The 14609-nt window shown below is 28.4% G+C and overlaps 1 protein-coding gene across 1 annotated transcript; it reads left to right on the top strand.

Annotated features, from left to right (window-relative positions):
• The first annotated feature begins 2166 nt into the window (after positions 1 to 2166).
• Positions 2167 to 14160, top strand: LOC107439115 (uncharacterized). The gene is made up of 2 exons (XM_016051604.4): positions 2167 to 2336; positions 11931 to 14160. Exons 1-2 carry the CDS (start codon positions 2306 to 2308, stop codon positions 14096 to 14098), a joined length of 2199 nt encoding a protein of 732 aa, XP_015907090.3. The 5' UTR covers positions 2167 to 2305; the 3' UTR covers positions 14099 to 14160.
• The last annotated feature ends 449 nt before the right edge of the window (positions 14161 to 14609 follow it).

Genomic DNA, 14609 nt, shown 5'->3' on the forward strand with positions numbered 1-14609 from the left:
AATCTTATTAACTATGTTTTATCTTAGTTAAAAATTATAAACATCCAATTCGTACTATTCGTCTTTTACGAAATCAACATAACTATAGTTTTTAAGTAAATTCAAATAAAACAGCAATTTTTTTGTTAATTACTTGAAGGTTCATTACACTGTCGCTTCGTTTAACAACTACTATACATCTATCTCAATCATCTTAGCTGTGTTTCTTCCTAAAAATCGATTAAAGAAAAGATTTTGTTTTTAAAATTCTCGTTACTCCTTTAAGCACATTTTGTTAAGATTTTATTTTATTTGCTAAAAATTAAAAAATATATCTTTCCATCATATAACTGTTAAAATTAGAAAATGTTTAAATTTCTTTTGAACCGTTTATATTTTTAAAAGTTTCGATAAAAATATTAACTTTTAACAGCATCAAATCAGTGTTTTATTAAAATGTTTCAGTTTTTGTAGCTTTTGACATAAAGTCCACTGTTAGTACTCCGGTCCAAAATGAAAATTTCGAGAAAAAGAAGAAAAAAATAGAAAAAAAAGGAATGGTTTAATAGGAATTATTCAACGTAAAAGAAGTTTAAGAATTGGCGAAAAAGCGCATAAAGCAGTAATGACTGTTACAACAAATTGAAATTGCCCTCTACAATTTCAGTTACGAGAATATATATATATATATATATATATATTTTTTTTTTTGCAGAATTTTCTTTGGATAAATGAATTTCATAATTGTGAGCAAAAACTACTTGATTCAGAAGTATAGTATGCACCATTTNACCGTTAAAAAAAAAAAAAAAATGACGCGATCTTTTTTTCTTTGATGGACTACGAGGCCTGAATTGCTTGAAACTTTTTGAATTTATAAAATCAGATCAATTTTTTTTTAAATTCCTTTTTAGCGCTTTCGCAGCATAAAAAAACTTTTTGAAATACTCATATCTTGCGCAGTATTTTTTTAAATTTTAAATCAATACATTTGTAATTAATTTTAAATTGCAACAAAAGGTTTGTTTAATTCCATTGAATATTTTTAAAGTTATAGTATAAAACCATAAAACAAAAAATTAGCTTTTTTTTAATAAAAAAAAGACCATCATATCTCCAGTAATATTTACGCTAGGTTTACGAAATATTATGCAGTTACTAAAAACAACAGCTTAAGTAATTGGTACAAATTCCAAGCTTATTGCTTGATTTTCTGGCATAGAGCGTTAAAAAACTTGTTATTTTTCATTACTTATTATAGGTTTCTAAAACATCTGAAAGCTATAAATTTTATTTTTATTTAATTTAAAATTATATCCATTCTTTTCTTTTTCTCGTAATTTTAATTTTGGACGCGAGTACTAACACTGTATTTCATGTCAAATGGTACAAAAACTGAAACATTTTAATAAAACACTGATTTGATGCTGTCAAAAGTTAATATTTTTACCGAAACTTTTAAAAATATAAACTGTTCAAAAGAAATTTAAACATTTAGTAATTTTAACAGTTATATGATGGAAAGTTATATTTATAAATTTTTAACAAATAAAATAAAATCTTAACAAAATGTGCTTAAAAGAGTAACGAGAATTTTAAAAACAAAATCTTTTTTTTTAATCGATTTTTAGGAAAAAACAAAACTAAAATGATTGAGATAGATGTATAGGAGTTGTTAAACGAAGTGATAGTGTAATGAACCTTCAAGTAATTAACAAAAAAATTGCTGTTTTATGCTCTACACCCGTTTTCTTTTGTGATACCAGACCAAGCTGTCTTGTTCTTCACTTCCCCATGAAAATAATAGAGGTACTTTTCATGTTTCAGGATTTTTTTTCTCCAAATTTTGAATTATGAAAAAATATCTCCATCTTGATTGCTAAAATTACTATATTGACAACACGTGGTGGTATAATCTTTAGGGGTTGCTAAGGAAATGCTACATTCATCAAATGTTTGGCGGTGGACATTTGTTAAAATCCAAGAGTCCCCACTTCAAAGATCTATTCATAACAAAACAATACATTTTCCCCTTTGGCACATTGATGGATCATATCTATTGTTATGACCCTCCCACCCACCTTCAGGTTGGAAAATCCTAGGAGGGACAGAGCACAGCCCATTCATTTAAGAGTTAGTAAGGGTGTGGCTATTCAAGGAAGTGAACAATTCTTATTCGACATTTATGAATGGGCAACATATGCACTTCAGAATGAACTGCCCTGAAATGTAAGGGGGTTAGTCTTATGAGTGCAAGGTTCTTCAAGAAAAGAAATATAGTTTAGTGTATTCAGATGAACGTGAGTAGGTGTATATAGCTGTAAGGATGGAAAGTTATGCTATTGGAAATGATGATGGTAAGTACTTATACCCATTCTATATTAGTTGAAAATACTTATAAATAATTTTTAATGCGAAGATTTATTTTCGGTAATAAAATTTATTACACGTCCAGGCCGAATTTACTACCGTTTGGCGGTAGTTTCACAAAATACTTTTTCCTAAAATTTTATTTTGGTATCCCTTAAGAAACGATATATCTATATTTTCACCATTTTTTTGTGTTGGTTTTTTAATAAAATTTTCAATTTTTCACAAATAACGTCTTTATTTTCACAAAATATGTACCTCTCAGTAAAACCTAGACAGACCCCTGTATATATATATATAGAAGAAGCTTAAAAATTACACCAAACCAATGAATATTGTACCAAATTAAAATACATAGTTAGATTTTGTATAGTATAAAATAGAAGTATTATTAGAATTTGAAAAACAAGACTTCTGACTATTATAAAGATATATTTCAACCACCATGTTTCCTGTCTGTTATGATAAACATAAATATGCTGAAAAGGAATGGTCATTTGCAGCATTTATTTTATTTTTAACACCTAAATTATGCTCATGAGAAAGTATGTATGATTGGATGCTGTGATGCTGATTAAATACTCATTGGTAAAATTTAAACTAAATGTATTTTCTTTATTAATTATTTCCAATCTTCAGTTCCCGTAGTTGTTTATCTTTCATCATTGTTTTTTTTTCTTGCCTTAAAATTCGATCTAATCTTTCATCAGAAGTTTTTTTTTTGCCTTAATTTTGTTTATAGACTATAACTAGATATAGATTATAACTAGATTTAAAAAATTATCAACTGTACTTGAGAAAAAATGTATATACAGAAATTGGAATTTTAAATTTAAATTTCTGTATATAAATAAATTTTATATTTAAAATTTGAATACAGAATGAGTTGCACGATAAGAAGTAATTTTACTTACTAAAAATATATAGTATGTGTACATAATAATATGTATAACGATTACTTTAATTCATGTAACAATTCAAATAGGAAGCTGTTTTCTTCTTCTCTTGAGCTTTTATATAGCCTAAAAAATTCAATACAAATGCTAAAATTTATGCTTGGCAAAATCTGACCAAACACGCTTTTATTATATTTATTTTCTTATTAAAGTTTACATCAAGAAAATATAAAATTAAGATCTCGAGGGGAAACTTTTTTTTCTAAAACAATAGTCATTTCTTAAAGCAAGGAAAAATGAAAAAAAAGCTAAAAAAAAAACACTTAAAATTAAAAAAAACTTTCGAACAAATAGAAATTCAGAAAAAAAATCGTCTTAAATTCATAAAGGAAAATGGACTTTTCAGCAAATGCATTTCTGCAAATTTGCAGAGAGTCCCACGTGGTATTTTCTACTACAATTTTAACAGTTGAAAATTCTTGAACTATTTAAAGAATGTTAATTTTTTTTTTTTATTCTCTCGTGCATTTTTTTTCACAATTTGCAGATTCAAGTTTCCAAGTGCCTGTTTTTGCAGAATGAAACAAAATCTAACGTATTGCAAAAAGTGTGAAAAATTAGAGAGAGAAAAATACAATTACAAAAACTTTCAAATGAATTAGAATTTCAAAAATAAATAAATAAATTCAGCACGTCAAATTTTGATTTTGCAGTCACATTCCCTTTTGTTTCAGAGTAACCAGCATGGTATTTTTTACAAGTTTAACAGATAATGATTTTCGAACGAAAATTCAATTGTTTTTATTCTATTGTACTCCTTGAAATTTTTTTTCATACCTTTATGAAAGCCTTTTTTTTTTCGTACCTTTTCTTCAAGTTTCGAAATCTTATACGTGGAGCATCGTTTATACGACGATCACTTTTACGACGTTTTAGTGTGGTCCCAAATCATTCCTATTCATTTTAATGTAAAAATATATCGTTTATACGACGCACAGAATCGGTTATACGTCGGTTTTTAGATTTTGTTCACGTTTATTTAATTTTTTATTTTTTCTTGTGTATTTTAAAAAAGGGCGGAATTTGCCAACATGAATGATACAGAAAAGGGTGCCAACAAGAATGCTTGGATGACGACCGTAATTTTTACTAGATGACTGAAAAAACTAGACAATGTTATGAAGAGGCAAAAACGAAAAATTTTGCTATTCATCGACCAATGTCCAGCGCACCCATCGATACTAATTATTTTGGAAAATGTAAAAGCTCTCTTTTTTCCTGCAAATTGCACAAGTGCGCTTCAGCCATTAGATTTGGCCGTGATTAGAAATCTAAAATTGCATCATAGAAAGCAGTAAGTTCAACTCGCTATTCAAAGCATTGTAGAGACTAATAGCAAGAAAATATAATTAAAGGTAACATACATTCAAATTGCTCACTGCAATTTTTCTTCTTTGGTTATTTGTTTGTTTTGCTTTGTCTAATTTAGAAATTTATGTAAATCAACACGTTAAACATTAAAATTAACTGAAAACAGAGTTAGTTTCAGTTTTAGAAGTAAAAATCGATTATACGACGTTATCGTTTATACGACGTTTTTCGGTGGTCCCTTCGGCGTCGTATAAACGATGCTCCACTTTGTTCAGCAAAGCAATTGCTGTTGTGGTTTATTCCTCAATGTCCAGTTGCAAGCTCGACCATTTCCAAGATGTCATAAATACTTATCACATTCTAGTTAACAAGCTTAATTTCCAAGTTTTAAATCAAATTTTTGAAGCGCGTCTGTTTTGTGCGATGTAGCTAAAGTTGGACTAGCAACGCACTCATTCTCTGTTTCCCTCTCGGTTACCGCGATTTTTCTAATTTTGCTTTTCACTTTTATTTTCTATTTTCATTTAAGATACTTCCCTGTTTTTCTCAGGTTATTTTTGTTTTCCTTCTTCACGTCTGGCGAATCTTGAGGATGGGCCCCTATTTTAGATTTCATGAAATATTTGCTTCAAACAGAGAATGGCAATAAAAGTTTATAGTTTTCGAGAGCCTAAAAATAAACACCCATTCTCCAGACTTGCCAGACAGGAATGACTTCGTGACGTGAACATTAGTAACACAGTATATTAAAGTAAAATACTGAACGCGGTATTAAAAAAAGTTATACGTAAGAAAATGGTTATAGCTTTTAGATTGCAAAAAATATTATAAGATTAGTTAAAAATATCTAAAAGATCAATGCAATAATTTTTTTTTACTGCTTATAGTAAAAATCAATTTTTTTTTAAGAATGTCAAACAACGATGTCTACAATTAAAATTTCAAAAGTTGAATCAGACAGTCACTCTCGGAATCAAAGTTAAGTAGTTACAAGGTCAATTATTTCGAACAAATTAACGTCTCCGTTCTACTTGAAATTTTTCGAAAATGTATTTTTATTTATCAATCCAAAATTTATCTAAATTTTAGGATATACTTCGCAGCATATTTCAATAGAGTTTATTTTTTGCACCCTTTATTATTTTTATATTTTACTTACAATTACTAAAGTTTTGTGATTTAATGCATGAATAGTATGGGGCTTTTAAAAGTTATGGAGCCTAATAGTACTTTATTTAAATATATTAATAGTACTTTATTTTAAGCAATTTATTTATTATAAAATGAAAAAAGTATAAGAACTAAAAAAATGAAATATTAATTTAGCTTTCATGCTTGTACTTTGTATATAAGGTATGAGAACTCCACTTTTGCGATCATATTGAAACAAAACAAAGTTTAAAATAAAAAATGATGCGTTTCGTGAAAATAATTTTTTTTAATAGTTATATTAGATGGTAATTAAAAAGTGTAAATTGTTCAATCTGCTGGGCTTGTAAAAAGCTTCTACTTCATGAACCAAACATATGACATTATAAATGGTTGTTTGCATTTCTTTCCGGAATATTCTTTATTGATGAATCCATACATTCATAAAATTCAAATAACTAGTTTAAAAGAGCTTAAATAAGTTAAGAGAAATGAAAATCCTCGAGTCGCAGTAATTGACTATGCGAAAACTTATATTTTTACTAAGTTCTCTTATGACATTGTATTTAGAGTATTTTACACAAATATGAAATATGGTCGAAGAGGAATTTTTTGCTTCTAGAAAATCATACCTTGATGGTTGTGTGGTATTTTTCAGACAGATGGACCTGGAATTTATTATCTTTTAATTTTTCTAAGATACTGTTTTTTTCTGAAAAAATATTTTAAGGTATTTTTGTACTTGAACATATATTCAAGGCATATGCCTGACTGAGATATATGTTATGTAGAGAAACCATTTCAAGTTCCTTAAACCTTAAAGATGAAAGAAATTTTTTTTAAAGCAATCAATAAAAGACACATGATAATGAAAATAACTCATATGTAATGTAAATTTTTTATACACCTCTCTTCATTTATTTTATTTATTTTTCAATACTGAAATTTTGAGGAACCTTTTTTTAAATATATATTCACATTTAAACGGTGAAGCCTAATATTTCTGAAGGTTTAATAATAATAGTTTCTGTTTTTTATATACATCTCTCTTCATTTATTTTATTTATTTTTCAATACTGAAATTTTGAAGAACCTTTTTTTTAAATATATATTCACATTTAAACGGTGAAGCCTAATATTTCTGAAGGTTTAATGATAATAGTTTCTGTTTTTTATACAGCTCTTTCGCTTCCTTCATTCTTAGAAATTATAATAGAATAGTAACCTTGTTATAAGAAAATCGCCAAGAGAAAATAGCTATATCATGCCCAGGGAGTATTAAGCCAAGTCCGTTCTAGGGGGGCTTTTTAGCGCACCTGAAAGCAATTATCCTTATCTTGACAGCTGAAGTTTGGGCGAGGTCTACAATGAACCTTTTTTTTAAAATATATTCACATTTAAATGGTGAATATAGTTTCTGAAGGCTTTCTTCTCAAGACTCTCAATTATGATATTTATTTAATTTATGTGGTGCGGGGACTGATAATGATACATTAGATTTTAACCAAGTTCTCTTTTATTACTCAAAAATTAATTTTCAATCACAAATTTGCAGTTCTATGTGTAACAAAGATGCTAAATATTTATTAAAAGCATCATTTTGGAATAGTCTTTGCTAATTTTGTTAATAAATTGCTAATTTTATTTCATCAGCATATTAATCGCTAAAAAAGTGTCTATAAAATTATATTCTTTTGTAATTTTCTCATATTTCTACAAGATTAGAAGAAATTATATTGTTTAATATATTCATTGTAGTTAAAAAGTATAAATTAATATTTTAGATTAAATTTTTAAATTTTTTTACGACTCCCGAAGACAATAAGTGTTAATACAATAATGTAATGTAATAGTCCCTTGTAAAAAGATAATAAAAATGGTAATAAAACGATTCAACCTAATTTAAAATGTAAGGTAGACATCGACATTTAAAGTTTGTATCCAACATGAATGTGATACTTCACTTGCTTACAGTTCTGTTTGATCAAGAAAAGAGTTTTTTGCACGTACTTTAATATTTAATTATATTTCATTCGCTATTTCAGTGCAGTTTAAATAATCGCCAAAGATTAATTGATAGTATTAAAACTATACGCAGTTTTTATATCGATACTGTGGAAATAAGAATGACTATTGAAAGGGATATATATATATTCACTTCAAGTGATGCTAAATGCAGTTAATCTATACCAATTCCACACCTAGCTCGCACCCACCACAGTGCTGACGTAAAATATCCTCAGTTGTAGAGGATCATAGATTAGAGTTCTCTTGCCATCAGACAAACCATGAGAGGTTTTCCACGCCATATAACGTAAATGAGGGTGAGTTTCATCAAAAAGTTTTCCAAGACAGCTAGTTTGATCCAGGAGCTCTTTTGTCTTGTGTTGGGCTCAAAATTGCTAAGTTACGGAGTTGAAAATTTGTAGGCGCAAATCCAAAAGTGCGACGGCTGTTCAACGACATTCATAAAATAAAATAAATTATGTTTAGATTAGAGTGAAAGCAAAAAAATTCGACTACATTTAGCTTGCCCATATTGAGACAACCACTCGATTCGCGTTTCAGATTTGTACATGATTTCGTAGTGTTGTTCATAATTAATTGGGTTTTTTTTTAATTCATCTCAAACGAGGAAGGGACAATTCAGCATAATTTAAGACTAACAATTTTCATAAGTACTTCAATTTTCTAAATTCAGAAAAAGGAAATTTTGTTTGATAAATACTTTTTTTTAAGATGTCAAATGTAGTTATAATGTAGGTATGCATTAAAAATATCAGTATTTTTTAAAATCGCGTGGAAATCCGATAATAAACTCTTGAAGCACGATCGAAAAGTCACTTAGATTAACTATAAACTGGGCACAGATAAAGAGCTTTAAAAGTGATTACTAAAATTTGAAATTCACGTATCATAATTTTCTCGAAATAAAAAAAATGGGATTTTTAAAATTTCGTTCGTCGGAAATTTGTTGCGATAACCATTGAAAAAAAGCGATCGAAATACTGCATTGAATTAGATTTGACACGTTAAAAATTGCGCAATTCAAAAATTCCAATACTTTTTCTTACTGTCCAAAATATATATGTATATATTCTTATTATATTCTGGTGCTGTCATGGGCCTCAAATTGAGAAACCCAATCATAGTGCATCATTTCTGGATCATTCTCCCCCCTCCCGCATCTCGGAGGTTGCGGGTTTAATACTAACACCACTGTCTATAACCTTTAGATCAAGAGGTGTGCAGTTTTTTAGATTGTACTCCAGTATATAAAACTTAATGCTAGATTTTATTAAAAACTTGAATGCTTAAGCGTAATTTTTAAAATTTATCACATATAAATATATATATATATATATATGTGTATGTTATATATATATATATGTATATATAATATNACTTAATAAATTTAAGTAAGAGATTTTAATTTCTAAGTGCATAAGGATATTCATAATGCTATTCAATTTGAATATTAAACTATTCTTATATATATATATATATATATATATTATGAATTAATTCTTTTTTTTAGATACGAATTCACTTTAAAAAACAAATAATGTTTTTTTAGATCTTTCTTTAAAGAAAAATAACAATATTTTTCTATAAAAAATAGGTAATTTAAAGTAAGAATTCCCTGTTAAAAGAATGCATATGTTTTTTAAAAAAAGAAATTCCTATAAAAACGCTTGTTTTAAAAATATAAAAAAAACTAACATTTATGTTATTTTTCAAAAATAAATATTGCTTTTAAAAATAAAATTTTAAGAAAATGTGCATAAGCTTTTTCATTGTTGAAAATATAATTCCGTTTGTTCTTTTTGCTGTTTCAAGCATCTCTTTTTTCTAAATACCTTCCGCAGTTAAGTTGGATAGTTTATGACAAAAAATTAGTTGGAAAGATTGCATCTCAAATATGAGGATGCTCTTCCTCTATATTTTGTTCCATATATTTCATTGACAATAAACCCTCGGTGATGAATCGTGCCAAGCTAGTTTACCGGCTAAGCACAGGAATCATAAGAGGCTTGAAGGGCAGATAAGAACCAGACTTAAGGATGAAACAACTACGACAGCTGTTTTTCATTTGACAAATAGATATGAAACAATAAAAAACAATCAATAATTTATCTTCAATTTTTGAAAAAATAGTATGCAAAAAATAATAATCTTCTGTTTTGCATTGAAAAATTTAAAAGCAGCAGGATGTTTTTTAATTTCCTAACAAGTTTGATTATCAGCAATTCTGAGCTTTCTTCTATTAAGAGGTTGATGATAATTTAAAAACGAGCATTTAACTTAAAATAAAACCTAATTTAAAATGATAAAAAAATAGCATATTATTGAAAAAATAATCTACGTAGTAGCGAATAAAATTACATTTTAAAAATCGAAAAAAATATAATTAACTATTTGGTCAAATGGTGGTGTGAAACACGCGCTGCCATGTAATTAGAAAATTTATTTTAAGATGAAGACGATACATGACATGTTGAGAAATTTTAAGATGTTTAAAAATCTTGGCACAATTCGTCAATTCTCTTCTCTTGGTGACATAGAATATCAAAACAAGATTAAACATAATCTTCGATGATATTACTATTTTATCCGATATAACGATACATTTTATAGTTCTTTTATTTTCATTTAAGTTGTAATTTCTTGATAATTATTAAATATATTATTCCATTTCAATTCATACGTATGTATATTGAAATTGTATCAACTATTCAATGAACTTAGTAAAAAAAAATTTAAAAAAAAAAAGCAGATCATCATTCAGACATTTTATCAGAAACATGATTTTATAAAACTCACATAATGTTTTAATTTTTCATAATATAATGTTTTATTCGAATCTCGTTGCTAAATTACGAGTAAATTTTCAGATGACTCAAAAAGAAACATCTTATTTAATAATTAAAAAAAAAAGATTCGACTCTTCGCGGAAAAAATATGAATGAAATTTTAAGCTTCGTATGCGTAAGTTAACCACATTTAAATTTTAATCTTCCCATTTAAATATTTCTGCATTTTCCCCAAATCATTTCTTAAAAAGTAATTAATTTTAATTTATCTCGGCTTCAACTAAATAAAACATTTTAAACTTTAATTCTGCTAAAGAAAAATACGTGGGGTTATATGGCATAAAAAAAACGTATGCCTCATAATTCAAATTTTTTCATCCACAATTAAATTAAATAATTATTAAAAATTATTGTTTGAGTGAAATTATCTTTCGTTAGATAGGTTTCATAAGGGAGTGCAAGTTTTTTTTTTTTTCTAAAATTGCTTATTTAATTATTAGGATCTGACTAAAAACACAAAAAGGGAAGTTAACATAAAGGAGACCAAAATTCCATCCATTCTTCGGACCAAACTATTAGGGTCACCGGATTGCAGCTACACCCTATATTTTGTAGGTCAAGAATCCAAAAAAAAATTATTCATATTCGAGGTTACCCCTAGAAACCATTAAGATTGACACTTAGTACGTGAAAATCCGACCATTAGAAAGAAAGTTATTCAGGGTGTACTATGTAGATCGCAAAAAGAGGAAAAACGAACTTAAATATGCTAATCAATTAGTGCAGGCTATATTAACAGTGACGAATTCAGACACTAAAACGTATTTTCTCTGAATTTCTTAAAAAAATTATGTACTTGTGAACACAAATGTGCATAGTTCATTGATTTCAACTCTCTTAAAATTATAAAACTGTATTAATAACATTTAGTATAACTAAATACGATTAATAAGAGTTTTAATGCACATCACTTTATATATAAAATGTCCACAGATAAAAACTAAAATCCTTCATCATACAAAATATAGACATTCAAACAAAATATAGAGTCAGTGATACTATATATTTTACGTATATCAATATTCGACGATAATATTTTATGCTAGCCACCTGCAGTTAATTGAACTACCACTGCATGATACCACAAAGAGATAGTTAATAATTGGTATTCAAAAATCTAAATTGCATTAGACATAGCCTAGGTATTGTAAAAAATACTTGATTTCTGCTTAACCAGTAACATGCACAGATTAAATGTATGACTTAGGTTCGTGATAAATTACGTATGCATAGTGTTCTTTGAACTCTTTTTATTCGAATCTTTAATTCAAAACTAAATTTTATTTTACAGAAGGAGTTCGCAAAGAAAAGAGAAGCTGGACACTCAAGACTTTAAAAACAGAATCGACTGAAAGAGCTGACTTCATAAACAATTTTTCAGAACCTCCTTCTCTGCAGCGTATTGCAATAGTATCGATTGCAATTGGGCTATGGACGGCGCCTGATATAAGGAATGAACTGACGTATATCTTCCGCGATAAGGGATGTGGAGGGATTAATGAGTTAGAGGAAAGAATATTAGGCAAATTGTTCGATAGCTCTTTGCCCTCATCGTTGAAGACCGAAATCTCATACGCCATTCAACCCATTGAGTTGCAGATGTTGAAAGCGTTTCGTATTTACCGTATTTGGACAGGATGTCCAAGAAATCTCTATGAGTATTACATGAAGCGAGGTACAATTTATTGGACAGTTGAGGGGACAGTTGACATGGTGAGATCCTTTACAGAAATATTCGATAGTGGAAGCCTAGATATTTGCCGTTTGTATGCGTTAGCCTGCTTTCACTGTTTAGGAGAATATGCTTCAATTTTTTGGGAGAAGGTACCAGAAGAATTTAGGAACCGATGTAGAATCGCTACGGTAACAGGTAAATACCATCATGATATCACAATATATTGGACATGTGTCATCGAGAATAATTTAGGAAGTTTTCTAACTAGACTCGCAGATCATGAAAACATATACGATGATAAGCTTAGTATTGATGCAAATATGATTGCTTGTTCGATTAATGTTAATAACGCAGTTTCCCTAAAGTATTTTTGGAAGAAATTGTCAGAGCAGGAGAAAAACGATCATTTGAGTAAATGGCTTTTGCAAGCTGCTCGATGTGTGGGAGTTCAAAATCCTTTGATTTATCGGTTTTCTTCAGAAGCTTTAGATGTTTTATGCTTTTTATTATCTCATGTCAATCGTATAACTCAAATGACCGAATTTTTTCGGGATCATTCTCGCGTATTAGTGTTTTTGTTCGAAAGTTGGCCATATCAAAGAATATTCTTGTCCACTATTTTTGAACTATTGGATAATCTTCAAGAAGACATTTATTCGTATATAATGCAGAACATTAGTTCTAAGATGAGTGAAAGCGGAAATGAAATGATGATTTTTAAAGAAATATGGAGTGCCAGTCCATTAAGACTAAGACGATCATTTCTGAAAAATGAAATTCTTTGCGTCGTCGTGTTGTTGCGTTTCCTGAAATTAAAAAATCTGAACATGGCTGTTAGTATATTAAATGATGCTTCCAAAGAAGAGATTAGACTATTTATCTGCTCCATGTTTGGTCGGCCTGAATTTCGCCGTGCTATTTACTCAAGCAATCTGAGTTCGCTTCACATGCTATTATCAAAATCTACCTTGCCACCAGAATGTTATCCCTATAAAATCAATCTTATAGAGCAAAGAGAGCAAGATAGACTCATAATATCGTGGCTTATGAGATTTAGCGATTGGCATATTTGTATTGAGTGGATATGCGATGGTAACATCCAAGCAGCTGAATCCTTCTTGAGATGGGTTTATCAATCTGTGGAAATTGAAAAATTTAAGGAAACATTATCATCTCCATATGTTATTTATTTGACATTAATATTTTTGTCCAATTATGAGCGTGTGGACCAGTTTCTGAATTGGTATTTCAAGACGGGAGAAGAAATTCAACAATTTAAAGCAGACTTTTCGCGAAAATGGGGTAATTATTTTTTCAAGCGATTCATAGACATGCCGTTCATTGTATCAAAGAGAAAAGGCGATTTGTTACAAAAATTTATAAACTATAACTTGTCTTCTCTTGTAAACGTTGCAGAATTTCGACTTATTTGTCGTAGTTGTATAGAGTATGCACTGAGTAAAGGTTTTCTTGAAAGTGCCACCTTACTTTTGAATGCATCTTTTGATGACATCAATGAAGTAAAGCGATACAAAAACAAACTTATACTATCTAAGAAAGGAATTAAAAAAGATCTAATCTTAAAGCAATCACTGACTGATGCTGACTGGAATCACGTGAAAGAAATTGTAATTTGGTCTTCGCCTCTATCCCTAAATACCGTCACAAAATTAAAATCACTAATTCTGAAGCAGAAGACTAGTTACTCTTTGCAAGATGAATTGAATCCACAGATTTCAGCACTCCTTCATTTACTGGAGAATGTTGTTGAGAAAGATAGATGATAGTTGAACATTTTTTTTATGATGAAAAGTGAATGCAAATAAAATCCTTATTAAAAGTTTAATTGTTCTGCAATGAATATGTAACTCCATTTTTGAGCTCTAGTTGTTTAATGATAATGAAACAATATCCGCCATATATTATTTGCCACAACTTTCATAATTAATTTAATTGTCACATTTTTTTTTATTTTGGTTATATCTGAAGAAAAATCAACTATTTTAAGTGGTTAATTTTTCCTCACTATTCCCAAAAAACAGTCACTAGGAAGTTATATATTCAAGGTAATGATATATTGTATTGGGTAATTCAAAGTTTATAATTAATAAAATGTCGAATTTTTAATGCAACATTTTAATTCGATGATTTTTATCAAAATTAATAACATTTATTAAATAATATTAATTATTTAATTGAATATTGGAGCAGATTATTGGTAAGTTAAAAAATCTTTAGCTTCGGAGTTTAGCCGAATTGGTTTTGTACATGAAAAATTATCAATATTGATAACTA

Source organism: Parasteatoda tepidariorum, chromosome 5 (genome assembly GCF_043381705.1).
Source record: "Parasteatoda tepidariorum isolate YZ-2023 chromosome 5, CAS_Ptep_4.0, whole genome shotgun sequence".
NCBI lineage: Eukaryota > Metazoa > Arthropoda > Arachnida > Araneae > Theridiidae > Parasteatoda > Parasteatoda tepidariorum.